The sequence below is a fragment of the Guillardia theta genome (assembly GCF_000315625.1).
Source record: "Guillardia theta CCMP2712 unplaced genomic scaffold GUITHscaffold_33, whole genome shotgun sequence".
NCBI lineage: Eukaryota > Cryptophyceae > Pyrenomonadales > Geminigeraceae > Guillardia > Guillardia theta.
The window spans coordinates 156,646-184,575 of record NW_005434641.1 but is presented as its reverse complement, the minus strand read 5'-3'; the positions used below and the strand labels follow the sequence as shown (position 1 = coordinate 184,575).

Sequence of the window (27,930 nt, the reverse complement as noted above, 5' to 3'; positions counted from 1 at the left end):
GAGAACCTGAGAGTCTTCGTCTGCATTCTCCAGGCTCCCCACGCTATGATCCATTGCAAGATCTACAATGCGTACAACAAAGATCCTGGCAGAACGTGTGGTTGTCGTGTCAACTGGGGAATGGGTTCTCATATTCCAGCTGATGTAGAGCTGGGGTGTACATGGGGTTTCCGAAGAAGAGGGGGTGATGTGTACTGCAATGGTGTAAAGGTTTCCAAGGACCCCACGGATTACTGGTGCTGCAATTGTGCCGACGTGTCTCAGCAAAGACATGGATGGGTGGATGGAAGTTACGAAAAGTATGCATGCAGTTTCTGCAAAGGCAGGAGAGAACGTGAACGGCAAGGAGCAGAGCATGAAAGAGAGCGAGTGCGGGAGATGCGACAGGGTCACGTCCAGAGACAAGGGCGTCAGGAGCGCCAGAATGCACCACAAGTTTTGAAGGATGCGATCGGAGTTCGGAACGAAGGTGGGAAGGAGGCCATCGGATCAAACGATCGTCCAGAGAAAGAGAGGCGAAAGGAAATTGAAGCGAGAGTGAACGAACAGCGAAAGAACATCGAGGCATGCAGGGGTTGTGGAGTAGCAGAGCAGCAAGAGCCCAGCGTGACTGAGACCTTGGAGAAGGAGCTGGTAGAAGATGTTTTGAACGATCGAGTAGCAGTCATCCCTCTTCCTTGTGTTCAGAAGTGGACGGATGGCTTCAGCGAAGACAGAGTCTTGGGAGAAGGAGCCTTCGGCAAGGTGTACAAGGGGGTGGTCGACTCATTGCTCACCGTCCGACCCTTCAGAGGAATTGTTGCTGTGAAGATGCTGAATCGAGATGTTCTTGCCGACCATGGTGACAAGCACATGAAGAAAGAGATCAGCGTCTTGAGCCGCTTTCGACATCCACACATTATCAGACTGATCGGTTATTCTGTGGATCATGCTGAAGATGCTGGGGAACGTGGACGCCCCGCACATGTTTGCCTGGTGTATGAGCTGGGAGCGAGGGGCTCTCTTGCTCAAAATCTAAAGGACGACAATCTCTCGAAGGAACTGACTTGGAAGTTACGAATTCAGATCAGCTGTGGACTGGCAAAGGCGATCAACTACTTACATTCTCACGACGCGAAGCCTGTGTTTCACCGGGATGTGAAGAGTGACAATGTTGTACTCACATCGAGTCTTTCTCCGAAGCTCATCGACTGCGGGCTCGCCAAGTTTGTCGGAGTAGACAGAAGTTCGCTCACTGTCACATCCACCTGCAACCTGCCAGTCGGCACTCCTGGGTACATGTGTCCCCGTTACAGCCGAGGAGGGATCGACTTCGATGCCAAGTGTGAGGTTTTCTCTCTCGGCATCGTGCTGCTCGAGATGCTCACTGGAAAGATTCAAAACCAGGACATCAACTTGTATGATAAATACTTCGAGGAGGAAGAGCCGATCTTGGCTGATAGTCGAGCCGGTTCATGGGATGCAGGTTGCATCGAGAAGTTGCAAGGCCTCTGTTTTCTTGCTGTTGACAAGTATCCCAAGCGTTTGTCCTCCGTACTCTCCGTGCTCCATGAATTGAGAAGCATCGAGGCATTGTACTGCGCATGCGATGACGGAGAGGCAAGGCTGCATTCGATTCTCAAGAAGACGGAGGCCCTGCAGATAGATGACGATGTGTTGAAAGCTGTTGAGAATCAGTTGCTGCAACACAGGAATGTGATACAAACTCTGGAACGCCGTGTTCCACAAGGTGCCAAATCAAAGCAGGTATGCACCGTCTGTTGGGACGAGTTTCAATCCAATGAAGGATTGCGATGTCTTAACAACGAGCACTTTCTGTGCTCAGATTGCCTGAACCATGAAGTCATCGAGCAGTGCTCTCCCAACAATGCAGCAGACTTTGACAACAGCGGTCTGTTCGTGAGATGCCGTCAATGTCAAGACTTCACGATCTTCGATGTCAAAGAGGGGGCTCAGCACTTGTCTGCCGAGGCCTTCGAAGCATACTTGAAGGCACGAGAAGGGGTACTGGTCAGAGAAGCCTTGCGCGAACAGGATCGGACGCATCAAGAGGCTCTGAGGGCCGTAAAGGAAGCCAAAGACTCGAACATACTGAAGCTCAGACAGCGAATCGTAGAAGACATCTTGACGCTCAAGTGCCCGCGATGCTCCATGGCGTTCGTCGACTTCGACGGCTGTTGTGCGCTGACATGCTCTTCTTGCCGCTGTGCATTTTGTGCCTTTTGCATGCAGGACTGCGGAGAAGATGCACATCAGCACGTTGCGAGCTGTCGATTGAATGAGTCTCGAGATGTCTTCGCGACGTTTGACGTTGTCCAGAACATTCAAAATCGTCGAAGGCTGAACGAGCTGAGCTCCTTCTTACGATCTCAAGTGTCTCCGCATGAGCAAGGTTTGCTTCTGCAAGCCATGGAGAAGGATCTGAGCGACCTTGGGATTGACATGCGCATGGCTCAGAGGAAGCTTCGAGGCTTGTGACATGAGAAGCTTGAAACTTCCGACGGTGGTCCAGTAACTAGTGCCCGGCGGTCACAACCGTGGCCACCGTGACGGTGAGTTATCGTACCGTTAGAAGTAAATGTGATGCCGTTCAATGTCTAGGGAGTCTCAGATCTTCATACAATCTTGGCATGGTCTCCCCAACCTGTCTGCTCTGCAGAAAGACCTGACTCGACGCTTGAAGCGCCAGCTTCTTCACTTCCCCGTCACAACGCGAGGGGTCGTTCTTGGTGGGCTCCCTGTTGGAACCGACCAGTTTCATTCGGGATACATGCGCAACAAGGTCTCCGCCCTCAACGCCGAGCTTTCTCTGCTGGAGGTGGTGGAGTACGGGTTCATGTTCAAAACATGTAGAAATTTATTATTAAAGCAAAACACACAAAGCTGCCTCAAGCATACGAGCAACAAGATCCGAAGGTCGAAGCTCACAACACACACAATGCGCGGACCATGGATGCGGCGACCGTCGGCATCTCCAGCTCAGCAGCGCCGTCCTAAGGGGTTCCAGCAGAGGTGGAGATGTAATCGGACCTGTCGGACTGAGGAGACTGATCTCCAGACAAGTCCGACGAGAGCCTCCGGAGCGTCTCAGACCGTCCGGAGCCGGCGCGCCTCGCCGGGGAGAGACCCAGGCGAGGCGGCCAAGGCAGCTACCGCAGCAGCGCCCTGAGAGCTGGACTGCGACCGGGAAGCAACGGCGGGAGCAGACGCTGCGATCAAGCAGCGGGAGGATTGGGAGGGGCCAGCGGCGGCTGGTGAGAGAGCGACGGCTGGGAGGAGGAAGCGGATGAGTCCGAGCTGGGCGCCGGGGCCATATCTTGGGAGCCGAGCGGCTCGTCGTCGGCTTGCAAGGAGAGTAGCTGTTCTGAACGCTTGAGCGTTGAGCGGCGTCATCCGGCGAGCGCCGGAGACAAGCGCGGTGAGGGTCAGTTGCATGCAGAGACGCTGAAAAGTTGCTGCGCGCTTGCGAGAATGACGGCCGATAGGTACGTGGAGAGGCGACACCGATGCATTGGATTGAAGGAGTGCAAGGGTATCAGAGTATTTGTTGGAGCATCATAGGAATTGACTGAGAGTGCGGACAAGGGAAGGGAGCAGGTCTTCTTTGTTAGCGGCCTTAAAGGAGGTCTTTTGTACGAGATAAGAGACGGGTGTGTAGTCAGTAGGGTCATTGATAAACTTCTGGTATTCGTGTGCCTTCAAGTTGTCGGAGGAAGAGGTCACAAGCTGTTTTCTTGAGTGTCTTGGTTTCTTGTTGGTTTTTGCGTGCGAAGGAGCAATGTATAGGAAGGAAGTCAGAATTGTTGAGTTGGAGTAGTATGCGATCTTGGTGAATGCGGTTTTCGACATGGTCATTGATAAGGCTGGATGAGATGTTGCGCAAGGATTCATCAGAGGCGAGGACGCCCCAGATATGGTGATGACGTCAAAGATTGTCGTCTCATTCCTGAATAAATCATCTTGCTGTCTCCTTGATCGAGGGCAACATGATGAATGACGAATTAGGTGAGGAGGAAGAAGTTTGATCGGATAGACAGACATCATGATTGCACAAGGATGTGAGAAGGAATCTGCAAAGGTTCATCACACACAACCCAGCTATCATGTAAAAATCGACCTTGTCTCCCTTCAAGCAAGCGTGCCACAGATCATTTCGTCTGGAATCTGGACTGCATCAAGTTGATACGACGGAGAATGCAGTCGAACAGATGCTTCTGGCGATGTAACGACCTCAGCAATGAGTTCTCCTGCTGCTCATCGCATGTCAAGCCCAAGTCAGCCACAACCAAACAAGCAACCTCGTGAAACACGACCCCTCCCCGGTAGACCCTTGCCTGCACTGCTGCCACCAGCTTCTCAAGCCTTGAAATGTTCAAACCGCCTTCGGCCTTGTCTTGTTGCTGCTGCTGCTCTAGCCACTCTGCTCCAATCTCAAAGGTCTTTGGGAAGTCCGCCAGACGCCTCCAATCGACCTTGACCTCTTGAACAGCTCCTCCGCTCCCCTCGATGACTGCAACTCTCTTCCACCAGTCGTCTGCATGCCTGTGGTCGCCCTTCCAGCCTGACTCGGACTCTAAACGATCTGAGTCTTGACCTGGTTCAAACAGCACCGGCACCAAGACAGGGATGATGTACTTCCCTGCCTCACACGCCCGAGCAAACTCTCTCCTGCAGTTGGCGCTCTTGACATACTTGTCGCTCATGAAGACCACAAACACCTCGCAGCGCGAGACTCCCAGCTCCATCTTCTGCATGTGATCTTCCCCGGGGTTGATCCCTCCCTCCACGTCGAACCAGCACTGCAAGCTTGTCTGCTCTTCGATCCACCGCTTCACCTCCCTCACCATCTTCTGCGTCGAGTTTTCGTGCCCCCACTGGTAGCTCAAGAACACCTGTGGCGGCGTGACGTCCAGCACCTCCACCTCCCTCTGACATCCGTCGCAGCGAATCTTGGCCGTCAGGTCGCGAGCGAGCATGCTCAAGCACTTGGGTCGGCTGAAGAAGTGCGGGAGTCTCTTCTCCTTCAAGCAGAGGGGACAAGGGGAGCTAGAGTCATTGAATGCCAGCACCTCTTTGACGGATGTTTCATGACCATTTGTGCAGCTGATCGTGTTCATCATGACCTTGTATTTGAGGATATCTTCCTGCTCGAGCCCTTGCGGTGTGTCTGCAATACCCTTGCTTTCTTCTTCTAGCATCGTCTTGATCTTCGACAGATCAAACGTGCCAACAGTTCGATCGCCTTTGGAGGCAGGTTGAGACTCATGTAAGCAATCTTTGCACAGAAGCTCGTTCTGACTGGTGACGTCGTACAAGTCTTCGAAGCTTCCTCGTCCCTGATGAAGTTTCCTGATGATGCCTTCGTACAACGTTCGCATCGATACTTCATCGTTCTCCTGGTATGCGTGGAAGATCCTGTATCGCTCCATCCCTTGTATCTCCTGCGGCCACCACTCGTTGAACCTGTTCTTCGACTTGATTTGCTCGTCGTAGTAATCTGTCAGTACGACGGGGATGATAACCGCTTTGCTCGCTGTCAATCTGTTCCATAGCTTGCAGAAGTTGCTTTCTGCTCGAATAGCTCCCTGCTCATCAAGACACTCTGTCGATATACATAAAATGTTCACAAGACATTCATCAGCATCATCCCCATGCTTGTTGTCACATTGATGAATCCTACAAGTAAGATCTAGAGGGAGGTTCTCCGCGTTGTAAATGTTCTTCACCTTTCCTGCAATATCCCTCGCACATTCTCTTGAGCTCTCGCCATGCGTGAAGATCCCAACCTGTACGGCCTCCTGGCCTGAGCTCTTGTCTGCGTATCTCCTCCGCTTCATCCCCGGGAAGAAAGCCTCTAGTCGCTTCAAGTCCTCTTGCAAGTTCTTGATTTGCTGCTTAGTCGACGCATCTGCTATCAGCACGTGCTGGTCCTTGTCTTCCCGCCAGCTCACCAGCAGCGTCCGGCCCCAGCCCTTCATCACCGCCATCGTACCGCTGCAGTCTACCTCAAAGTGTCGAGCAGCGCACAGCACGACCAGCCTGTCGATGAAGCCGGCAGGGAAGATGTTGTACTCGCACTCGACAGATGCGCAGAGAGACTGCTTGTCCGTCACTGCTCGCTTGTGCTCATGTATGAACGACGGGATGATGCCGGGACACAGCAGCTCTCTGCTCTTCTTGTCTGTATCCTTCAAGTCGTTCATCCCCTCGCCCAGGAAGTGCGCCAGGTCGCAGCCCCGAAGCAGAGCTACCGCCTCCTTGACGTCCACATGGCTCTTGATGAACCCTACCTCTGCCGATCTTGATATCTTGTCAGCCTTCTCCTCGCGCCAGAAGTCGCTGTCTTGCTGGGGCCACAAGTACTCGAATATGACTTCGTCGATGATACCCAGGTGCAGCAGCTTCTTTGTCTTCTTGGACTTGGTCGGGTCCTGCTGGAAGAAGTCAAGGAGGTGCTGCCAGTCATGTCGCATCACGCCCTTGAACACGTCGATCATCCACACGGGATCGATGAAGACCGTGTCCTCGACGGAGTACTTGTCATGGTCTGCCTTGCGATGATCGAGACTCAGCTCATGACCAAAGTACTTGAGCACGCCCATGTCGTGCAGGAAGGTTGTCGCCACCTTGTGCTCATTCTCGACGACTCCTGACTCTTCCAACATGTTCTTGTACTCCTCTACCTTGAGGTACGAAACAGATTCCAACTTTCGATTCTCCACAGCTTCTCTCAGTCTCAGATAAGATCGAGGAATTCTTTCCTCCCACCACAGCAGCTCTTTCGCGTTCTCACACACCAATTGCCGCAGCTCCTTGATCCCCTCTCCCTCAAGGCAATTCACCCTGACGCTTTTGCCTCCGTTGATCACATGTAATGGCAGGATATTCTCATCTCCATCCTCTGCCAATTTCCTCAGCTCCTCTTCCACGCATGCCTTCACCTCTTCACACTGCTGCTCCACCTCTCCTGCCTCCGCAAGATCGATATGCGTTACTACCAACAATATGCTCGCTCCCGGCACTCGCGCTTGAGTAGCTCGCAGCCATGTAGAGATCATCTTCTTCAGCTTTTCCATGCTCTCCTCGCTGTCGTCTGCACTTCTCTGCTCGTCTCGCTTCGCCCTTATGTTCCACACCAGTAGGTGCAAGGCCCGCCTCACGATGAAGTACTGGTTCGTCTTGGCATAGATCTGCTGGCCCCCGAAGTCCATCACGTCGAACGTCAGCCCGTCAGCGTCCTCGGGCCTCCACTCGTGCAGGTCTATCCCGATCGTCCTCCTGTCTACCTCGATCTTGTCCGCCCTGTCCTCCTCTGATCTCAGAGCTCTTAGGACGCTCGTCTTGCCTGCTTCTCCGTTGCCGATGAGGACGAGGTTGATCCGCTTGTTCGCCTCGCCGTCTCTCTTGACACTCTGCAGGTACCTGAGGGCAGCTGCCCCTCCCTGCCTGGCGATCTCGGGGGGAGGCACCTGTAGGCGGATACAGTTCTCACATTTGACCTCCTTCAGGCTAGCTTCCATGCTGCACAGCTCATCCAAGGGAACGCGAGAGAGGCTGGGGTTGCCGGACACGTTGATAATTCGAAGAGGGATGCCGAGATCGGCAATCCAGGGAGGCAGGCTCTTCATTCTCAGATCTCGTATCACATATCGTGTCATGCTGTCCGTCTTGATAGACATGTCAAGCTCACCCTCCTTGCTGTTGTAGCAGCTCCCGAGCTCCCCCCCAGACAGAAGCTGCTTCACTTCATCGACAGCAGAGGTATCTATCTCTTGCATACCGAAGATGTAATGACACTTGACCAGGTCCAGTCTCCCGGCAAACTGCTTTCCCACGTTGTTAACGTGCTTGCGGACCTCCTCGATCTTAGCGATGGCGTCCTGCCTGCTGGGTCTTTCTGATGCAAGTTCTTGCTCAAGGCTGTGCATGCACGAGCGTCGATCCTTGCAGTGCTGACACATGTATGCTTGCCTTTCATCTTCAGACCTATTGTCGAGGTAGCAAATGCAGCACTAGAACCCAAATCATGACAGCAACAAACCGAATGGAAAAGATACATGTCAGCTAACATTTTTCCCCGAGCGCATCTTTCATCGTCCTCACTTACTTTCTATCAAGCCGCACCAACAATGAATTCGATGAGAAACCCATAAATACACAATCCAAGTACACGTCAGTCCCTATCGTTCTGTGAACGCATCTTTCATCATCGCTACTTACCCACTATCCAGCCCCATTCGCACCTCAGCCGAGCAGCCCAAAGTGAAGGAAGTTGCAAAAATACAAGTCAGCCAACATACGGCTCCCTGAGCGATTCTCACTTTCTATCCAGCCCCACCAACAGTAAATTCGCAAATAATCGACGAAAAGACATAAGTACACTACGTCAGTTCCGCTTCTTTCATGATTATAACTTACCTCCTAACCAGCCCCATTCACACCCCAAGCGACAGAAAATACGACAGAAAAAGCAAAATCAAATGTCAGTTGAGCTTGTTGTCTCCTCAACGCATCGTTCATCATACTCACTTACCGCCTATCCAGCCCCATTCACACCCCAAACCGATTCAAAGATACGTGTCAGCATACTGTTTCTTTCAACAAGGCACTTACAAACTATCCGGAGCATAGGTTTTCATGCGAACCGAGACAAGAAGATTTCAAGAAAAAACATGCAATGTAAACATGACCGCATCATTGCAAATGCTACTCACTCCCTATCCAGTCAATTGTTTCCAGTTCCAGCCAGAAGCGATTTTCATTTTCGAAAAGAACAAAAGCACGTCAGCCAATCGTTGAGCACAACTTTCATCTTCCTCAATTACCGGCTGTCATCGGCCCAGCCCCATTCATGGCCCATTCAAGCCAAAACAATGGAGTTTGCGAAATGCATGTCAGTCCTTATCCATCTCTAACTCATCTTTCTTCATGCTCGCTTACCTCCTATCCAGCCCCATCCATACCCATCCGATGAAACAAAGTACATGTCAGTTTAATTCTCCCCTGACCGCGCATTTTATCGGATCTTGACTTACCCGCTGGCCATGCCCAATTCATCGCCCATCCGATGACAAACGACAGACATTGCAACACCACAGTTCAGCGAGCCAAATCGTCATGATGATAACTTACACGCTATTCACGACCCGTCCGATGAAACATCCATGAAAACACAAGTACATGTCAGTCTCATCATCCCCTGGATGCTTATGACGAAATTTTAACTTACACTCTATCCAGTCCCATTCACGACGACCATCCAGGTTGAAAACCGGCCAAAACGCGAAGATACATGTCAGCTAGACAATGGGAAGTTCCAATAAAGATACTACTTACCGCCTATCTCGCCCATTCACACATGTGGAAACGCCATGAAGACAATTGAATGTCAGCAAATCGATCCCCTTGCAGCCCTTGATATTACGCATGTTGTGAAGTCGTTGGTACTTGAATGGAGCCCAAACTGGAGCCCAATGAGCCCAATCTGGAGCCTGTCGAGTCAGAAGCGGAAGGAGCATGATATGAGGATGTGAGTGTAGACGAGCAAAGAAAGCATCTCCATCAAACGTGCAGGTCAAGCAAACAAGCGTCTCATCGCTGCCAGACTGTTTCCTCACTTCGCAGTAGGAGCAGCCCCACATCGTTGTCACGTAGACGTCAAGGGGGAATGCGCTTTCTTTTTTTAGCTACTAGTACTGGTGACTACTAAGGTTTCAGACTAAAAACGTGCCGTGCAGTAACTACACCGGGCCATGATGTTCTTTACTCAAAGATGTTCAATGCAGTTATCCGATGATCGAGTCGACGGCCGGGCCGCGCCCGGCCCGCCAAACGGACCGAGTCACGAGTCCGTCGGCGGCGGGGCCGCTGATACGCCAGAGTCACCGGAGTCACCCCGGGTCACTTCACCGTCCGCGGTCTGAGTCACCTTCACACTGCGGCCGGTAATGCCATTTCAGTCACTCGGAACGCGCGGCGCGGCCGGGCTCGCCGGATTGGCTCAGCTCCCGCCGCCCCGCCAGCCCGGCCGCACCCAAAGTCACATCCCCAAAGTCTTGAGACTGAATATCCTCAAGTGACTGATTACAAGCCTGTTATGTAAATGACAACCGTTGAACAGGCATCTGGCACTCCGAGGCCCGGCCCCCGGTGAGGCGCTGCGGCCCAAAATTTTAGAATATGTCGAGATTTCCATTGGAACTCTCTCCTCACACGAAGTAGACAGTCACTTGAAGTATCTGAGTATACGGTGATGATACTTGCGATCACTGCCGATGTTGCCAGAAGGCTTCGTACTGAGTCTGCGGTACTACCGTAGTACCGTACTACCGTACTGATGCCCCGTACGGTCCTTCGATCGGACTCCGGTCCAAGTCCGACCGTCCTAGCCCCATCACCGTGACTACTGATTAGCCTGGAGGCTCCCGGCAGTCACCGTGGAGAGAGTCATAGGCCGCCTTGACATGATGAGACGGTCTTCGATTCTCATCCAACGCTTCCTGTCGAGTTGACTCATAGTTGCTCTCAGCCGTTATTCCTGCCAGTCACATCAGTGCTGTTCTCCATGGGTCCTAGATTCTTGCTGTCTTCTTCGTGATCCTCCTACGTCGCCGTCCCTATTCAACCTGGTAGCTGTTGCTGTCCTTCAGTCCGTGAGCGGCTTGACGGTCAGTGCGGCACAGAGCCACACGGTCATCGACGGAGGCTCAGGCGGCCCTCCGGGAGTGCTCAGTTGACATGACCTGAGGTCATGAGGCTTGCTCTGATCAGTTGCCTCAACACCCGGGGGGCTCGGAGGCTCAGTGCCCGGCCGGGCTTGACAGTGACTCACCGTCCGGCCCGGCCGCCCGGGCGGGAGCGGCCGCCGCGGCCGGTCACTGGCACCGTCGGGTACTCGAGCCTGTCAGAAATGGGGTTGCACTCGGATTCGAATGAGACGCTCAGCAGTTTGCAAGAAGAAGCCCCGACCCCGCCCGTCCGATCGGCCCGGATCGGATCGGATCGGACCGTACGGGAGTCACACCGCGGCCCGGCCTCGCCGGGGCCTTTTTAAGGCTACGGTACCGGCGCAACCGGCGCTCACTGCACGGTCTCGTTAAAACGTCGTGATAACGAACTATGTAACGATCACATAACGAACACTGGCCAGGTGTCCATCTCCATCCGGCGGCAATGAGCTCCATCGGCACTGGGGTAAGAGAGGAGGAGGAGGAGAAGAAGGACAGAGGAGGAGGAGGAGAAGAAGATGATCTAACACAGTATGTGACAAGGAGGAAGTAGATTGAAGGAGAGGTGTGGATTCGATAGGGAGAGAGGAGGAGAGGAGAGACGATTCTGGTCCTTCTCGCTGTCATGCTGTGGTTGGAACCAGGGGAGAACGGACATCTTTGTTTTTCTTCTCGCGTGTTCCTCTTTAATGGTCAGAAATGAAAATGTGGCTGCTGTTGCTACAATTGATTAGGTGAAAGGGTTCGGCAGTATGTGGCTAACCATAGAATGAGAATGTAGGTAGGTCAATCTAGCTTGAAAGTTTGAAGATGCGTTTGTGTCTTGTAAATGAAGACGAGCGATTGAACTCAGTAGTTTCAAAGATCATTTCCTTTGTGTGAACGCTGACTGTACATGACAGTACGACTTGTACACTACAAGTTACTCGCCAGATGGGAGAGTGTTTCAGGTAGAATATGCTGGGAAAGCTGTGGAGAGTAGTGGGTAAGTGTACGCTAGAAGCGTGTACTGTTCTGACATCCTGTTGGCAGCACTGCTGTAGGCGTCCGCTGCAAGGATGGGGTTGTGTTGGGTTTCGAAAAGTTGGTCATCTCGAAGATGCTGGTTGAGGGTTCTAGCCGAAGATTGTTGACCGTCGACGATCATGTTGGCATGGCTGTGTCTGGTTTGCTGGCAGATGGAAGACAACTTGTGAACAGGGCGCGCGATGAAGCTGCCTCATACAAGGAGTTCTATGGAGAGCCCATCCCAGGAAAAGTTCTAGCGGAGAGAGTAGCTGGATTTGTGCATGCGTACACAATGTACTGGTCTGTGAGACCCTTCGGAGCTTCGGTGTTGATCGGCGGAGTGGACAAGGATGGACCCTTCCTCTGGATGATTGAGCCCTCGGGGTTGACCTACAACTACTTTGGTTGCGCGATCGGCAAGGGGAAGCAGCCGGCAAAGGTGGAGATGGAGAAGATCAAGTTGAACGAGACGACATGCAGAGAAGTGCTCAAGGAGGTCGCCAGGATCATCCACTCAGTCCACGATGACGTCAAGGATAAGGACTTCGAGCTTGAGTTGAGGTTGGTGAAGGAGGCGAGGGAGTGTGCTGATTGTTGACTTGAATTGTGTAGCTGGATATGTGAGGAATCGGGATGGAAGCACAAGATGGTTCCCAAGGAGCTTGCTCAGGTTGAGTGCGAGCAGATTTTTCACCTTCACATGGCTGATTGACATGCTTGCAGCAAGCTGAGGAGGAGGCGAAGAAAGCGCTGGAGGAGGACATGGACGACGAGTGAAACTTTTAATCTGAGAGGTGGAATAGACTTCCTTGACTTGCAAATAATTTCATTTCTCTTTCTCAGTTTGCTTTGCTACCTGCTGAATGTTGCTCTATTGTGTCCTGCTGCATTATCTTGTTCTCACTGTGGTCATGCCTTGTGAATCCTCCATCTCAACGTTCATTTCTCAATCATGCACCGCCCTCCCGCGCCTGCTCCTTTCCTGCCTGCTCCTTTGTCGCCTGCTCCTTCAATGCCTGCAAGCATGTAAGCTCGGAACAGAGCCTCAATGAACTTGCCTTCGCCTCCTCGAGCGCCGCTTTCTCCTTGGCAAATCTTTCCTTCTGCAGCTAAAGTGAATCCCGAGTCCACCCCTCCTTCCCCTCCTCCCACCTCAAGACGCTTCTCCGTATCAAGCAGCTGCTTTTGCTCCCGAATCTGGAGAATTTTAGCTTCTGCCCAGCCATTCCAGCTCTCTCTCGTCTCACCTTGTCTCTGTATTCCTCCAGCAGTGCTCCCCACATGGCAGCTTGCGTGTCCGTGAGATCCTCAACGGGTTGCTGAGCCCAGCGTGAGAAACTCGAAGAGGAGGAAGTCGAAGGAGAAAAGCAGCAGGGAAGCACAGGGCACACACATGCGGAGGAGCAGGCGAGGAACACAGAGGAGGTGAAGTGGGAGGAGGGAAGAAAAGGCAGAGGAGGGACGGAGAATAGAAAACGGCAGCTGATAGCGACAGGATGCGAGGAAAAGGACGGAGATGTCTGCTAACGTTCATGAACTCCGGGAGTTTGACATGCGCGATTCCCTCCTCACTAGTCAGCAGCTGCGGACAAGGTCACGAGCTGACGGGGAGCACTGGTTCCTACCTCGTGCCTCGCGCTGGCAAATGAGTGAGCGATCTTCTGCACATCCAGCATGTCGATCTTCCCGTCCTGAAGATAGGAGGGATGAGAATGACACTCCTGCTCCACAACAAAGTACCCGGGAGACGTCGAGGAAAGCAATGACAGCGGCCAGCTCCTCCGAGTTGAGTTTCTTCTTGAGCACAGCCTGGAGGGTCGGCAGCACGTCAGTCTGCTCGCTCGCTCACTCTCTGCCTGACAAACCTGAATTGCATCCTTGAGCTCGTCCTCCGAGATGATCCCATCGCCATCCCTGTCGATCAAGTAGAACTTGTCCCCGATCTGCCAGGGGACTCCAGCGTTCAGCCCTCCCCTGTTCTCCTACAGCAGCTGCTACAGCACCTCATGCCCGACCCGCGAGATGTCGTGGTCCAAGTTCCGCATCATCATCTTCACCTGCAGCGGAGTGAGCGGAGGGCCGCCGCTAGCAATGGGAGGCTCCATCGAAGGCTCTTACCCGATCCCTGAGGATCTGAACAGCTTTCGTCTCCCTGCAAGAGCACACAGTCACTTGACCACCACCACGAGCGCGCCATGAGGATGAGCACGATAACGAGCAAGAGCGATGAGGGCGTTCACGTACTTTCTCCCCGTCAGCTTCTCGTCCCTCATGTCAATGCTCGCCAGCTCCTCGTCCGTGTGCCGAGTCTGCGACCTCAAGTCTTCGAGCTGAACCAGCGTCAGCCAGTCCTCAACCTCTTGGTCGTCCTACCTGCTCTCTTTCTTCCGTCGTCGCGCCCTGCTTACTTGCCAGCAGCATGATGACGTCAGCAACCTCCGCAAGGGTCTTGTAGTCGAGGGAAGCCTCGTGCTTCGCCTCGCTCGTAGCTGGGATGCTCTTTGGCTTCTCCTGTTGCGTCATCTCAGCTTCACTCCTTCCCCCCTCCTCCTTTCCACCTCAGCAGCTACGGCGTCGATGGTAACAACATCCTGTTCCATCCTGACCTGTGCTGTTGGCATATGATTGTTAGATCTTCTTCAGCCCGGTGGCCTCACGTGCATGCTGGCGGCTACCTGTCTGAACCTCCTCCGTGCCTTCTCCTGCCTCAAGCTTGGCCGTCTCCTTTTCAGGCCCAGCAAGCATCTTTTGAATCAGCTCCTGTTGACTAGTTGTAAGAGTGGCTTTCCTCCCGTATCCTCCTCCTCCTCGCTCGAACCTCCTTTCTCGAGTCCAGCTCGGCCCGGAGGATTGAGAAGTATTGCTTTGACTTCAAGTCAAGCTTATCGAACCTGTTACAGGACCGTCAGTGAACCTTGCTCCTCTCATCTCTCCTCCAGGGGTTCGGGCACTCGTCTCAGTAACGTCAAGGTATCAATCATCCTACTTCTACTCCCACTCACTTGGGCTGCAGAGCTTCTCTGAGAGTGTCAAGCAGCTGGTCTTCCAACATGCTGAACTGAATTCGCATGTTGGCGAGTTTCGTGTTCTCCTTGCTCTCCGCATCGGGAGAAGCTTCCCCTTCATGATCGTGTCCTGCAGGACAAGCAACAGTCACGGCAAGACAAAACGGTGTCTTCCAGCCCTCCACCAAAACCGTCACTGCACGCTCTTCGACCTTTCCCTCGCCCCTCGCCCTCGCCACAAGCACTAATTCCCATCCTTCTCCCCTGACTCCGCACCGTCTTGTATCTGCAGAGTGATCTGACCCATGCGGTCTTGCAGCCAAGAGCTAGCATTCTTATCCAGGAACCTAGAGGGTCACGATGAGAATGATCGAAACCCCAGAGTGAGCTCACCTCCCAGCAGACAAATGCAGCTCGGCAAGAATCATCTCCGTCTTCTCGATCCTCTCCTGCTTGATCAGCTCCTGCTCGCGTTGGATCTGTTCCAGCTTCTTCCTGGCCTCCAGCACCTACACATCCCATTAATCCACTCTTCCATCACCCTCCTCTCTCCCCCCACCTTATCGGGCTCAGCGGCCTGTGCCTCCGCACTCTTCATAGCGGCGCTGGGCATGGCCTGGATCGTGTCCTTGAGCGCGTCCTCGTCCGCAACATTCTGAGTGATCTTGAAGGCTCTGGACATGAGCAGGAGGGTGGTGGGGACGTTCTTCTTCAGGCTGAGGTCAAGCCAGTTCTCCAGCATGTTCTTGTAGGCAGACTTTGTAAGGCCCACCGATCGCATCCCTCGGTACATGAGGGCCTCGCGGAGCTCGAAGAAGCTCAGGGAGTCTACGCCCTCCATCTCGATCATCCTGTCGTCCTTGCGGATTGCTCGCATCCTCTCGAGCAGGCGATACTTGAGGAAGGAGTCGGTCCCGAAGACGGGAATGTCCAGCAGGCGGCAGAGGTTTACGAGCTGCATCCTCCCCACGTTGTCCAGGGTGATATCATCCGTGAACAGCTTGGAGAACTTGATAATTTCGTCATTTGAAACCCTCGCGTCTCCCCTTTGCACTTTCTTCATGAACTCGACAAACTTCTCGGCTGTGCCGTCCTCAGCCTCCACCATCTTGATGGACTTGGCCATGTCGTTCATCGCGTCCTGCAAGAATCCAGCAACTTCGATCCTAGCCTTCAACTTCCTCTTCATATCATCCTCCTTCTTCCACTCCTGCTGGAATGTCGAAGGAAGAATTCCAGGAAACGCCCAGAGGATGACAGGCAGCGCTAGCTCCATGAAAGGAACAAGCACGATGATGGCGAATGGAACCATCTTGAGGAGATCAGTGGACGTCGTTCTGAGCTGACGATATTCACGACGAGACAGCTCTTCCCCCCTCAAGATCTGCTTGAGGATGCCGACACAGATGCCGATTTCCTTCCCTAGCAACTTCGTTCCCAGCCAATAGTGGTACGCTTCATGCTTCACATGCGCCCACTTGGTTGCCAACCAAGATGGCTTCGGTTCATCCGAGCTCGATGTCATCGAATCTTTGGACGGCAGTGAGACCTGTTGCTTGGCTCGATCTTGCAGGACCAACGTGCCCTTGTCAACTTCCTCCTCCGCGCCCATCTTTGGCTTCGAGGAGAGCAGCCTCACCATCTCACATCTCTGCCAGGAAGGGGAGAGCACAAGAACCCGCCCTTCAGTCCAGACTCCTCTGTTCAAGGATCGAGCATGTACTGGTGAAATTGAGCAGAGCACACGAAAAGCGACCAGATCGTGCGTTCGTGACGATGTCACACCGTCGTTGCTGGAATTCACACGGAACGTCGGATGCACCATACGTCTTGCCATGAACTCCACGCTCTGCTGGCTGAGGTTCTGACAAATTCTTTGAGTCTGGACCTCCATGGCTTTCATGTCTTTCCCGGGACTGCGATACGAAACACCGCACGCCACCATGGGTTCGCGGGACACTTTCGTATCTTTCCATTTCCTCCATGTCTATCCCGGAAGTCAAGGAGCATACCGCTGAGATAGTCATGGCCACTGACCTTATTATATTGATTCACACCCAGCCTGCCGCGCTGGGTAGGCGCGATGCCCCCCTTTGCCTGCTGCGCAAAGTTCTTGCCGAAGCTGCACTTGCAACTCAGCAACCAATCACATCAGCATGAAGACACATACTTTGGATGGTTCATGCGCCGCACCATTTTAGATTCCAGCTAATTTAAGCGTTAGTACAAGAATCAGGACACCAGGACACATGGAACAATTGGCGCGAGGAGGAGGGCAGCTTTCTAGAAGCTCTTTGCAAGATCTCGCACTAGAGGAAGTTCGTGCACGCAAGAAACAGGACGGACAAGGTAAGGATGTTAGGAAATCAACAAATCATTCACCTGCAACGTGCCGAGAGTCTTTCTCACCTATTCTCAAGGCCTACAGCAAGGTAGGGGGACAATCCTGCCCTGCTCGCCTCCTGATAGCTTCGTTTGCGTTCTCAGTACCGTGAAAATGCACTGCAAGACCGAGACAGAAGAGGAGAGGGCTAAACAGAAGAAACTGTTGGGTAGGAGGAACGGAACAAGTTTGAATGCGACTATGCTCAGTTGTGCAAGTCGCCTCCTCCCACTGCTCCACCCTCCCTCGCAGTTAGCATGCGGGAATCAGTGCTAGTGGGGGAGATCGAGGGGAGGGTGGGTTTGATTTTAGTCTGAAGGGTAGGGTAGTGGTTTTCTCCGTCCATGGGGTGGGTAAGAAATTTCTCGTGGTGGGTGGGGGTAAACATTTCCTAGGGTACTTGAGTCTGAATCACAGGGGTGATCCCAGATAAGATGTTTCATTGTTGGACTTGAAGGTGGGTGGTATTTATTGTAGGTGGTTGACGGTTGGGGTGGGGAGGCGCTACACTCTATATGAGGGTAGGGGTACTGAATCTGTTGGGGTGGCAGAAAGGAAAGCAGCCCTGATGATGGGTGGGGTGCCTATGACATGGGTAGGGTGGCTTTTGATATAAGATGAGGATAGAGTCAGTGTTGTATTGAGTAGGTGGGGTACTTTTTGCTAGGGTAGTGCTTGTTCAGCCGCTCATGGATGGGATGGGTGGTGGAACTGAATCTCGTCTTTTCGTTCATCAAATGGACCCGAATTCGATGAAAGGGGTACTCAGTACCGGTTGTTTTCTCATTCTACCCTACCGGTGAGATGTAGGAACAAACCGGTGTAAAGGAGGCTAGGGGTAGGAATCTTTGTTGGAGCGACCTAGCAGGCGTAGAATGGTGGGGTGGTGAGAGATAGGTAGGGGTGCCCTCAAAAATCTTGCTGGTAGAACATGATGGGTAGGTGGGGTAGGTAAATTGTAAAGGGTGGGTGCGTTCCGACGATGGCATGAGGCGGGCTTGCTGGACTCCATAAGGAAACACGAGAAGAAACCGTGAAGAAACCATCCCGTGAATATAAGGAACCGTCGTGGTTCCTTATGGAGTCTGCAAAAGGCGCGAAGCCTATGCAAGGCTGGTGGGTCAATGTGGAGGTGGAGGGGGCGGAGGGAGGAGTGAGAGTGCGAGGAATGGCGCGAATGCCGAGATAATCATGTTTTTAGTTGCTTTGTAAAGTTCATTTCTCAAGTCTTACACTGATTTTCGCTCTTTTTCATTTTGTTTGATTTTTCCTTTGTACACCAATGACTGTGCCGGGCCTTGTTGTGGATCCAAAAATTGTTGAATGACGAGAACTATTCTTGGACTCTGCCTGAATTCTCATTTTGTTGATACCAATTTTACTTTACGTCTGATCGTTCATGTTCGATTTTCTGGTTCTTAGTTTGTTCGTGTTTGATCTGCGGTATTTCGGGTGTTGGGTTGATATGTAGTTGTAGAGCGTCTGAATTGGTCGCTGACATTTCACTTCTCATTCCACAGCTTGATAGCATAATTTGAAGAAAAGAAGTAAGCCTCTTGTCATCTTTCTAAGATGTCGGCCAATCCAATGAGTAAGTCTCGTTTTGCACTCACCGGTATGGCAATCATTTTGACCATCACGTCTCAGTTTCGGATTACTCACACGCATTGGAAATGAATGTTGATAATAGTTGGGCAGGGGACGTTTCTTCCAAGTGAGTTGTACATACAATGGGCGTGTCTGTAAACGTTGACACATTGTTTCACAAGAGCGAGAACGCAAGTTATGAACGCTGAGTCGCTTGGAACGTATCAAAGACCCTTGCAGGTTTTCAAGTACATGCATATCCACGAGTACATGAAGGTAATTGTCACAGAAAGACTGGGATGCTGTGCCCGCTGCTCCCTTAGACACTTGGCTAGCAGCCATGGTTGTTTTTGACGTGTCTCTTGGGGCAGGGGAGATCGCAATATACTCCGACGGGGCTTCTGGGAAGCGGCGCACAAGTTCGTGATGGAAAGAGGGCATTATACATAGGAACGAGGCAAGAGGATGCAGAGGAGGCTACAAGACGTAACAGGAGTAGGGTAAGGACATTCTGGGCTGGAGATTGTTCTAAGATCTGAAACAGGATTCTGATAAGCAATCACGTCGGCAGAAAGGCTCAAGGTTGTCAAGAAGACAGTCTTTATCGATTGTGATGGTCCTGTAGTGTCGCTAAAGGAGCCAGATCGTCCGATGCTGAGGATGAATCAACTCCGTTCCTTGGACCGTTCTATGAAGAAGACTTTCTGAACAAAGGTATTGGTTTGTCTTGAACGATTGACATAGGATTTCCACAATCTGATTGCGTGGGAAGGTTACATCGTCTGGGAAGCTGTCAGAAGGGAGTGGCGTGGAACGAGAGAAGAAAGGGAATTGGCGCACAGCAAGCGCAAGTCTGAGCGGAACTCCAAAGGTTGCTTTCCGAACACCACTCAGTTTGGTTCGACTTGTAAAATGCTTCGTGAACAGGAAGCATGGGATACGCGGACATAGCAGATGAGATGGAAGATCCTGAATTGAGTGAATTTTCCCAGTCCATCCCTCTCCACGACTTGATTCCGGTACGTGATTCCGGGATGTCTTGATGCCGGCCTTCTGATCATCTATTTCTCAGGTCCTAGATGAAATCTGGCAGGAAGAAATGTGACGTGAGAATCGAAGCTTGTCCAAAATCTGAGTGGCATTGTGTTGTAACCCGGAAACCATGCATTCGTTGACCCTATTTGGTGACATGCCATCCTAGAAGAGATGAATTTGAAGTGAAGACACTCTTTGACGGTCTCCTCCTCCTCCTCTTCGTTCTTTGGTTCCTTCTCTTTTGGTAGTTCAAGAAATGCAGCAGAAATAAAAAAAACTCTCCTAATTCATTCGTAGTTTTGAATCACACGACAGCAGGATGCTAAAAAACGTAGACGATGCTCCAGTTATTGACGTTCCTTACGTCTCTCCTCTTCCCTTTTCCTCTCCGCATTCCTTGTAAGAATTACAAGGAGTCTGACAAAGATCGCAACAAAATCTTGCATCGAACAGGTTAGTGTCAAACCGGCGGCAATGAACAGCATTTACCGATCAAAAGCTCCATGGCATGAGCGACAAAGTCCTTGCGATTAGCATATGCATCTTCAATAATCATCTGAGTGTCGAAGATGACATACGCCATGAACATGAACAATCCTCCGTAGAGCTCAATCTCGTAAAGGCCAGCAGACAAGGTGCCACCCATGATGAAGTTGAGAAATCTGGAAAAGCGAGTCATTGAGCGAGGGACACGCAGAGGACAAGAGGTGAGGGGGGGATTAATGTTGAGGAGAATGACATGCTGACCTGAAGGTGAACAGAATCGACATTGCGGACCCAAGCATGCCTCCCAAGTAAAGGAAGTGACGACGCTTCGCGTACATTGCAGATAGGGAGAAGCATATAAAAATCATGGCAGTTCCCATGAGAGCAGTAACTATCAGCTGAGGATTGTGAAATGCGACCATAGCCAGAAGAGGACTTAAGTTGCATCCCATAAGGAAGCCAGCGGCATGGAAAACGATGAGCCGATTATACACATCTACGAAAAATTGCTATCAAACACGGTTTCACAGCGCTAAGTTCACAAGGCACTATCACTCCATCATGAATCTCACCTTGAATCATGCTCAGCCCAATGATGCATCCGAACAAGGCGATCTGAGTCCAGACTCCGGTCACCGCAAACTTCCACCCGTAGTAGGCTCCCAGCACAGCCGCGAGCAGCGCCCCCGAGAGGGCAGCATAGACCTTGGTAAGGTGCCTCTGCACCTGGGGAGTGAGCTGGTCCATCTTTCCAAGGCTGTTCCAGTCCATGGCTCTCATGCCCGGCATCCCTCCCGCTCCCTGAGCTCCCATCAACCACTCCATTGTTCTCCTTGCGCTATCCGCTTCTCTCGAAGCCTCCACCCCCACCTCCATTTTATAACCTCCGGGACCCCCACCTCTACCACCTCTACCACCCGGTCCTCTCTGTGCCAAATTCATTTACATCTATGTATACATGGAGATAAATACTTATAATTTGATATATAGTTTTAGTTTGTACCGTTCAGAACAAATGCCCCGTCACCGGCACTGCTTCGCCTTCTATATATAGCAAATAATTCGTTCTTGTCACTATTTTTAATACCAAACCATCCTAAATTAAAAACAATCGATTTAAAAACTTCCCTGAGGCGGATCGAGTTTCACCCAAAATCTTCAAGAGGGAGGCGGGCTCGGCGTGCCAACGGTCGCTCGGAATTCAAAACATGCCGGTGAGGAGGAAGCCGCGGCAGGAGGGACAGGATGACGGAGAGGCGAAGCTGCAAGCACTGGTTGAAGAGCTCGACGTTGAAGGTGTGTTGAGATCTTGATGAAATCCTGGCTGTTTTGTTGTTTCTCCACCCTTAAATTCTTTCCTTCTTGTGGAATGAAATGTCCGACTTGGTGGAATGGTGGCTCCAAAGATGCAAGCAGAGCCTTTGCAGCACTCTGATGAAATGAACGATTGTTGTTCATGAAAGACAAGGATTGTGAGTGTTCTTCTGTATTTGTTGCACGCTTTTTCATCCTTGTGAGGGGCACACTTGAGATCACAAAGTCAGGGCTTGTTGCGATGCATTTTTTGAAAATTTTGCGATCGGATTTTCATGTTCTGACTAGAAACGTGTCTTTCAAACAGTCGACTCGAGATGTCAGATGCTGAAGAGCGATGCGGAGAGAATGGCAAGTTGGGTGAGGAGCGAATACAAGATGCTCCTGGAGAAGCTTCCGAAGAAGGTGAGGGGGATGACAGTATCCGAGTTCTTCTCGCAGGGAGGGATTTCTTCCTCAGACGTACAGCTTGCAGAGCTCCAGCAGCTCATTCAGACGTTTGGTGGCTCTGACTCGGCTAGGGTGGAGGAGCCAGACCTGCCCCCTCAGACTCCCTTCCGAGTCATCAACAACCCCAACGGGTCCACGACGGTGCTGAGGACCACGCGCCGAACATGCAAGATCTCCAACATTTCGGACTCCGATGGCGGCAAGGGCGTGGAGAATGATCCTGCTCCGCGAACCACCAGGAGAGCAACGCGACAGAACGCGATCACAGCAACCCCCGCGGCTGGAACAAGCAAGGTCCCCCAGACACCTATCTTCAACAGCGCACTTCCCTTCACTCCCGCGGGTCAACATGGCGGCGGAGGACCAGGCTTGGCCACTTGCATGCGACTGCCCAAGAGAGGAGAGTCCATCCTGTCTTCTAGAGGCTCTCCTCTCTCGACGATGAACTCAGATGCCACAGCTCAGGCGAGGATTCGGTTCGGTGGTCTCCAGGGCCTTTGACTTGAATGGCAGATGATCATGGATGGGGAGAACAAGATTGCCGCGTTCGAGATCGCTACTGGATCATCGAATGGGGAGACAGTAAGTCTCAATCATCGTCTCGTCCTGCCTTGCTCGTTCTCACCTCTTGCCTTCTACCTCGTTCTCTTACTCCTCTCTTTTCGTCTCCTCTCCTCTCCTCTCCTCTCCTCTCTTGTGTCCTCTCCTCTCCTCTCTTGTGTCCTCTCCTCTCCTCTCCTGTCTCCTCTTCCTTCTCACTTGTTGATTCAGGTAAATCTGGCAAATCCTGACGCATGTGCTAAACTCCCCAAGCACCTGCGGCTGAAAGCAGCTCAGAACGTGCTAGCCATGCAGGCCCAGCTCGAGGCCATGCTGGCCACCTTGCGATAAGATGTTACCTGTAGCTCACCAACTAACCGTTTAAGATCGTTTACTTTGACAATGATAGACATGAACATGTAGCTGGTTCTGAGCAGGGGCTTCTTCTAACCCGTTCCTGCGTACCCTGTGCCCACCAGATAGTTGGTGTTGCTGATGCCCCAGTACCTGCCATGATATCACTCAGCAACCCTTCCACTTCACATGCAGTCAGGAGGATCCTTCTTCTACTCACTCCAGCGCGTTGTCGGCAATCTGGTTGGAATCCTGCGGCACGTACATGGTGATGCTCCCAGCGGTCAAATTGCCCTGCGCCTTGTCAGGCCTGTCAAACATCCCCTGCGCCGTCCTCACCTTGCGGATGACGATGGGGCTGAAGGCATTCCGTGGCTCTCCGAACATGAAGCTAGCCTGCTAGGGTTCAGCTGAGCTGTTCTAGTCAAGTTAGAAGGGCCACCTTGAGGTCAGCCCCTGAGTCCCGTAGGTTGGGATCAGCATAGTGCATTACGCCTGAGGGTTCGGGCTGAGTCAGGGGGGAGGAAGGAGGAGAAACGGATCACCGTCTCCTTGCCGCTCATCGTCCACGAAGTTGCCATAGAAAGCATCGCCGTTGCCTTGCAGCTGGTCAGCTCCTCGCCCCACTTGCCGGGTCTCCTACCATAGTGTATCGCTCCGTGCCCATATCGCAACCCGTCCTGCCACTTCCCCTCGAAGACCTGCCCGGTCCTCTGCCAGCTCGTCAGGTAAGGCAGAGCTGGGGAGAGAAGGAGGACCTGTATCGTTTCTCTACCCCAGCCGTGCTTTAAACCATAGCGCCAGTACCTGTGCCAGTCATCTTCACCGGCCCTTGTGGAAGGGAGGAAGGACGGGAAGAGTTTGAGAGATAGAGGGAAGGGGCAGGGGGAAAGGGAAGGTGAGAGCAGTTGACAGGTATTTACCCCTCATAGACTCTTCCATCCCAAAACCTGAACCAGCTGGTGAGGCTCTGGAGCATTCAACAGCCCAGCAGACGCTCACCACAACTTTCCCCATCCATGGCGCGTGTCCCTCAACCAGCCCCCCTCGTAGATGTCGCCGTTGGCATAAAACATCGTCCCGTTGCCCTCCTTCCTGCCCTCCACCCACCAGCCCTTGTAGAATCCTCCAAGCTGCAGTTCCTACAGGGGCCACTCAAGGTCTGCGAAGCTTCGATTCTCATCCTATCATCATCTGGCGTACCTGCATCCCTCGTCCGTGGTACTTCCCTCTGTGGAACTCACCCAAGTACACGTCGCCGTTTGCCGTGGAGAAAGAGCCCATCCCTTCCCACTCCCCGTCGAACCACTCCCCCTCATACGTTCCTCCCGCAGTCCCCACCTTGATGGTTGCAGGTCAGCAGGAGCAGGAGCAGGAGCAAGAGGAGCAGAAACAGGTGGAAGTGATGTTCGTAGTCAGGGAAGGGTGATGATGATGATGATGATGATGATGATGATGATGATGATGATGATGATGATGATGATGATGATGATGATGATGAGGAGGAGGAGGAGGAGGAGGAGGAGGAAGGGAACTTCCCGTACCTCTTCTGGTCGCATCACGCCCTTGAGAATCGCACGTAAGGCCACCATGGCGTTTGATCGGTACCGCGCGTACCCTTTCCCGTTGAGAACTCCTCCCCAGTTCGTCCCTGTGTTGTCGAAGAACCTCCCGCCGTCTCCCCACTCCCCCCCGAACTCGTCCCCCTCCACTGTTGTGAACGTTCCCCTCCCGCTCCTCTTTCCGAGCTGGAAGGACCCAACGTACATCCCTCGCCGGCTCGTCATCGTCCCTCGACCGTGCGGGGCTCCAAGCATGACCTCCCCTACATACCTCGTGCCGTCGGGGTACGCAGAGCTGCCGTTGTAGCTCAGGACATCATGCTGAGAGCCCCCTGCCCCTCCTGCCGGCTCTCCCGGCAGCGACTGAGCGTCGAGCTCGGGGAGGACGTAAAGGTTGAGAGCTGCTGCTTCAGAGCAGAGGATGCACTTGACAGCTGCGCCCGTCTCGTTCTGCTTCGTCATAACTCGCTGCCAGTCCGCAGAGAACACCGCACACACCCGCTCCTCCTCTTTCCTCCCCGCCTGCATGCACCGGCTGCACTTCTCCATCCCCCGACCTCTGCTATACCCCGGGCTGCACTTGACGCAGGAGGTCCCGTTGCTCACCCAGTCCAGCGGGCAGTTGCGAGTCGAGCAGGTGGCAGATCTTGCAGCGCCTTGGGTGGGAACGGGGCAGGCGAAGTCGTTGGAGGCAAGACGGACTTTGCCCCACTGTGCCAGGTAGAGGAGGTGGGAGGAGGTGTTGAAGTAGTCAGGGAGGAAGCCGGAGAACATGTTGGAGGACAGGTCGAGGAAGAGGAGACTGCTGAGGTTCGCCAGGCTGGACGGCAGGTTGCCACTCAGCCGGTTGTCTCGGAGGTCGAGGAGGGCGAGCGAGTTGCTCACCTGCACGATGGAGGAAGGAATCTCCCCGGCCAGTAGGTTGCTGCTCAGCACCACCTGCTGCAGGAACCTGATGCTGAAGAGGGAGGGAGGGATCTCTCCGTTCAGGCGGTTCGAGTGGAGGATGAGAGCCCTCAAGTTTCGCATCCCCTGCCCCCATGCTCCTGGGATCCTCCCGTAGAGCCTGTTCCTTGCCGCATTGAGCACCCGCAGCTCTGTCATCCCTGCCCACTGTGCCGGCAGCTCGGAGAACAGCTGGTTGTCCTGCAGCCGAAGCTCCTTCAAGCTCCACATCGACCCCATCGACCCCGGCAAGGATCCCAGCAGCAGATTGCTCGACAAGTCAAGGTACTGGATGCTGCGGAGGGCGCCGAGGGAGGGAGGAATACTGCCTTGCATCCTGTTCCTCGCAAGGTTCACGTTGTGGATGCGAGTCCAGGCACCGTCAGCGATGGGAGGGAGGGAGCCCGTGAGGAAGTTGTCGTTGAGCAAGAGCGTCTCCAGCTCCCGCGCGGCTCCCAGGGCAGAAGGGACCCCTCCAACGAGCTGGTTCGAGGAGAGGTCCAGGTACCTCAGCCGGTTGAGGGAGGCGACCTCAGGAGGGATACTGCCTTGCAGCCGGTTCTTGGCGAAGTTGGCCGTTGAGAGCATCGCGAGATGTCCGACGCTGCGGGGCAGAAAGCCGGTGAGGTTGTTCCCGTTGAGAAGCAGGGAAATAACCCGCCCCGCGTCGTCGCACTCCACACCATACCAGGAGGACAGGCACGGGTCTGACAGAGGCTCCTCCCATCCGAACCTGATGAACCAGCCGCCTCCCCCGCTGCTCTGGTAAAGGTCGAGCAGAGCGGCCTTGTCCTGCACGAGAGCTGAGCTGCTTGTTCGCCCCAGGTTGTTGGCGTACTGGGCTGAGAGACCAGCAATGAGAGGAGAGAATTGCGCGTGCAGGCTAGCCTTGGGGTTGGCGTGGAAGTAGGCGGACTGGAGGAGGGGCAGGCCGAGGAGGGGGGCTTGCAGGTCCCCCTCGAAGTCGTTGTTGCTGATGTCCACCTCCTCCAGCCTTGTCAGCTCACTGAGCTCCTCCACCGTCCCGTTGAGGTAGTTGTGGTCCAGGTAGAGCCTGCTCAGCCCGGTCAGCCGCGTGATGTTGGGCAGGGGGCCATGCAGGCGGTTCCAGCCGAGGTCCAGCATCGTCAGGCTAGTCAGCTCGCCAATGGCATCGGGGATGGTGCCTGTGAGGAGGTTGTGGTCGAGGGAGAGCGATTGCAGCGCAAACATTTGAGAGATGGTGCTGGGGATTTCGCCCATGATGTTGTTGCTCGACAGGCTGCTGCGGTCCTTGCTGCCGAGGTGGAGCCCTTGCAGGAGGGTCAAGTTGCCGATGTCAGGAGGGATGATGCCCGTGAGCTGGTTAGACTGCAAGGAGAGGCCTATGACGCGACCCTGATCGCTGCAGGTCACGCCGTACCAGCCGTCGAGGCAAGGGTCGGAGGCGATGAAGGTCGAGAAGAACTCTTTGAAGAGGACAAGACCATCCAAGCTCTTGTCTCTCGCGTCGATCTGTATGAGGCCGTAAGGGCCTTGTGCGAAGAGGGATACAGCAAAGAAGCGAAAGAGGAAAGGGGAAGGGGAGGCCTTGGGAAGTGAGGGGAGGGAGGTGCCGGAGTAGAGAAGAAAGTTGAGAAGCCAATGAGACGAGAAGGGGGAGTGAGTGAGTCGAATCTGAGATAGGGAAGGAGGAGCAGCAGGTGCAGGAGAAGGAGGCGGCAGCAAACATCACATAACTGTAGACCTTGGCTTGACCTCGGATCGGGTCTGTACGTTCGCTGGTTGCCTTGACCACTAAGGCCTGGACCTCGCTGTCCGTGAAGCCAAACTCCTGCAAGAAATATCTGTTGGGAGGCTCCGGGATCTTGAACAGCGGGTTGGGGACGGTCAGAGTCGGGTAGCAGGGAGGGAATCTGCATCCGACGTAGTTCACATTCAGCCCTTCCTTAATCTCTTGGGGCGAAAGGACTTGGTTGCCGTCGACATCGAACACGTCGACGAACTGGTCATGCGCCTGCTCCAACATCTCCCATCCTGTCAAGGCCGTCAACTCCTGCATGCTCCTCCTCCTACAGTCATCGTACCCGCTCGTCGCAGCCATCCTGGACCGCCGAGGGAGAAGTATACCGTGGTCAAGGACTGTGTGTCTGTCTCGAGAGTCGCATCAAGCACCCCTCCGACCTCTATTGGGATCAACGAGAAAACGAGGAGGAGGAGGACAGCAGGCACAGGGACCCTCATGCCTGACCGCTAGGAGCTCATAACATGTCAAAGGTCCCTTCCTGGCTCAAGATCGTGCGCGATGGATCGCCCGGCATGTTGCCTTCATTCCATCCTGTTGGCAGCATCAAGACAGAAGGATGAGAACCGTCGGTTGGAACGGATAACATCCAGCCTCGTCTCGATCAACAGGATCTCTCAAATCCACACAATACCCTTCCTGTGCTGGCCAAGTTCCGATTGAAGAAGCTAATATCTACTAGCTCGTACCTCCCTCCCAAATTGTTTCCTCTTCCCTTCCTCTACCCTCGACTCTCTCCCCTCCCCCCTCC

General features: G+C 53.3%; 11 protein-coding genes across 11 annotated transcripts; 5 read left to right on the top strand and 6 right to left on the bottom strand.

Annotated features, from left to right (window-relative positions):
* Positions 1-693: 693 nt before the first annotated feature.
* GUITHDRAFT_40202 (hypothetical protein) lies at positions 694-1,371 on the top strand (the record flags this gene model as incomplete). Its single annotated transcript, XM_005832719.1, has 1 exon — positions 694-1,371. A coding segment is annotated over one exon (678 nt), but the record flags the coding sequence as incomplete, so codon positions are not given.
* Positions 1,372-2,593: 1,222 nt separating this feature from the next.
* GUITHDRAFT_108246 (hypothetical protein) lies at positions 2,594-3,169 on the top strand (the record flags this gene model as incomplete). Its single annotated transcript, XM_005832718.1, has 1 exon — positions 2,594-3,169. The coding sequence occupies one exon, from the start codon at positions 2,594-2,596 to the stop codon at positions 3,167-3,169; it is 576 nt and encodes a 191-aa protein (XP_005832775.1).
* A 979-nt stretch (positions 3,170-4,148) lies between these two features.
* Positions 4,149-7,961, bottom strand: GUITHDRAFT_108245 (hypothetical protein; the record flags this gene model as incomplete). The annotated part of the gene is made up of 1 exon (XM_005832717.1): positions 4,149-7,961. The coding sequence occupies one exon, from the start codon at positions 7,959-7,961 to the stop codon at positions 4,149-4,151; it is 3,813 nt and encodes a 1,270-aa protein (XP_005832774.1).
* Positions 7,962-11,147: 3,186 nt separating this feature from the next.
* GUITHDRAFT_86912 (20S proteasome subunit alpha type 3) lies at positions 11,148-12,553 on the top strand. The gene is made up of 5 exons (XM_005832716.1): positions 11,148-11,193; positions 11,630-11,712; positions 11,760-12,296; positions 12,348-12,405; positions 12,459-12,553. Exons 1-5 carry the CDS (start codon positions 11,173-11,175, stop codon positions 12,510-12,512), a joined length of 753 nt encoding a protein of 250 aa, XP_005832773.1. The 5' UTR covers positions 11,148-11,172; the 3' UTR covers positions 12,513-12,553.
* A 2,576-nt stretch (positions 12,554-15,129) lies between these two features.
* Positions 15,130-16,265, bottom strand: GUITHDRAFT_157808 (hypothetical protein; the record flags this gene model as incomplete). Its single annotated transcript, XM_005832715.1, has 2 exons — positions 15,130-15,249; positions 15,393-16,265. 2 exons carry the CDS (start codon positions 16,263-16,265, stop codon positions 15,130-15,132), a joined length of 993 nt encoding a protein of 330 aa, XP_005832772.1.
* Positions 16,266-18,210: 1,945 nt separating this feature from the next.
* On the top strand, positions 18,211-19,815 carry GUITHDRAFT_163138 (hypothetical protein; the record flags this gene model as incomplete). The annotated part of the gene is made up of 10 exons (XM_005832714.1): positions 18,211-18,239; positions 18,644-18,714; positions 18,771-18,837; positions 18,893-18,986; positions 19,082-19,210; positions 19,255-19,292; positions 19,336-19,424; positions 19,483-19,581; positions 19,638-19,729; positions 19,783-19,815. The coding sequence occupies exons 2-10, from the start codon at positions 18,696-18,698 to the stop codon at positions 19,813-19,815; spliced, it is 660 nt and encodes a 219-aa protein (XP_005832771.1). The 5' UTR covers positions 18,211-18,239; positions 18,644-18,695.
* Positions 19,816-20,092: 277 nt separating this feature from the next.
* On the bottom strand, positions 20,093-21,020 carry GUITHDRAFT_70980 (hypothetical protein; the record flags this gene model as incomplete). The annotated part of the gene is made up of 4 exons (XM_005832713.1): positions 20,093-20,184; positions 20,235-20,407; positions 20,493-20,727; positions 20,804-21,020. The coding sequence occupies 4 exons, from the start codon at positions 21,018-21,020 to the stop codon at positions 20,093-20,095; spliced, it is 717 nt and encodes a 238-aa protein (XP_005832770.1).
* Positions 21,021-21,923: 903 nt separating this feature from the next.
* Positions 21,924-22,886, top strand: GUITHDRAFT_108240 (hypothetical protein; the record flags this gene model as incomplete). The annotated part of the gene is made up of 4 exons (XM_005832712.1): positions 21,924-22,338; positions 22,461-22,471; positions 22,509-22,577; positions 22,767-22,886. 4 exons carry the CDS (start codon positions 21,924-21,926, stop codon positions 22,884-22,886), a joined length of 615 nt encoding a protein of 204 aa, XP_005832769.1.
* A 24-nt stretch (positions 22,887-22,910) lies between these two features.
* GUITHDRAFT_86908 (hypothetical protein) lies at positions 22,911-24,625 on the bottom strand. The gene is made up of 11 exons (XM_005832711.1): positions 24,434-24,625; positions 24,093-24,230; positions 23,892-24,031; positions 23,813-23,839; positions 23,648-23,696; positions 23,533-23,602; positions 23,435-23,488; positions 23,332-23,384; positions 23,229-23,285; positions 23,110-23,183; positions 22,911-23,042 (listed from the first exon to the last, which is right to left on the bottom strand). Exons 1-11 carry the CDS (start codon positions 24,479-24,481, stop codon positions 22,982-22,984), a joined length of 771 nt encoding a protein of 256 aa, XP_005832768.1. The 5' UTR covers positions 24,482-24,625; the 3' UTR covers positions 22,911-22,981.
* A 702-nt stretch (positions 24,626-25,327) lies between these two features.
* GUITHDRAFT_94509 (hypothetical protein) lies at positions 25,328-26,122 on the bottom strand (the record flags this gene model as incomplete). Its single annotated transcript, XM_005832710.1, has 1 exon — positions 25,328-26,122. A coding segment is annotated over exon 1 (657 nt), but the record flags the coding sequence as incomplete, so codon positions are not given.
* Positions 26,123-26,137: 15 nt separating this feature from the next.
* On the bottom strand, positions 26,138-26,610 carry GUITHDRAFT_152567 (hypothetical protein; the record flags this gene model as incomplete). Its single annotated transcript, XM_005832709.1, has 1 exon — positions 26,138-26,610. A coding segment is annotated over one exon (331 nt), but the record flags the coding sequence as incomplete, so codon positions are not given.
* Between the last annotated feature and the right edge of the window lie 1,320 nt (positions 26,611-27,930).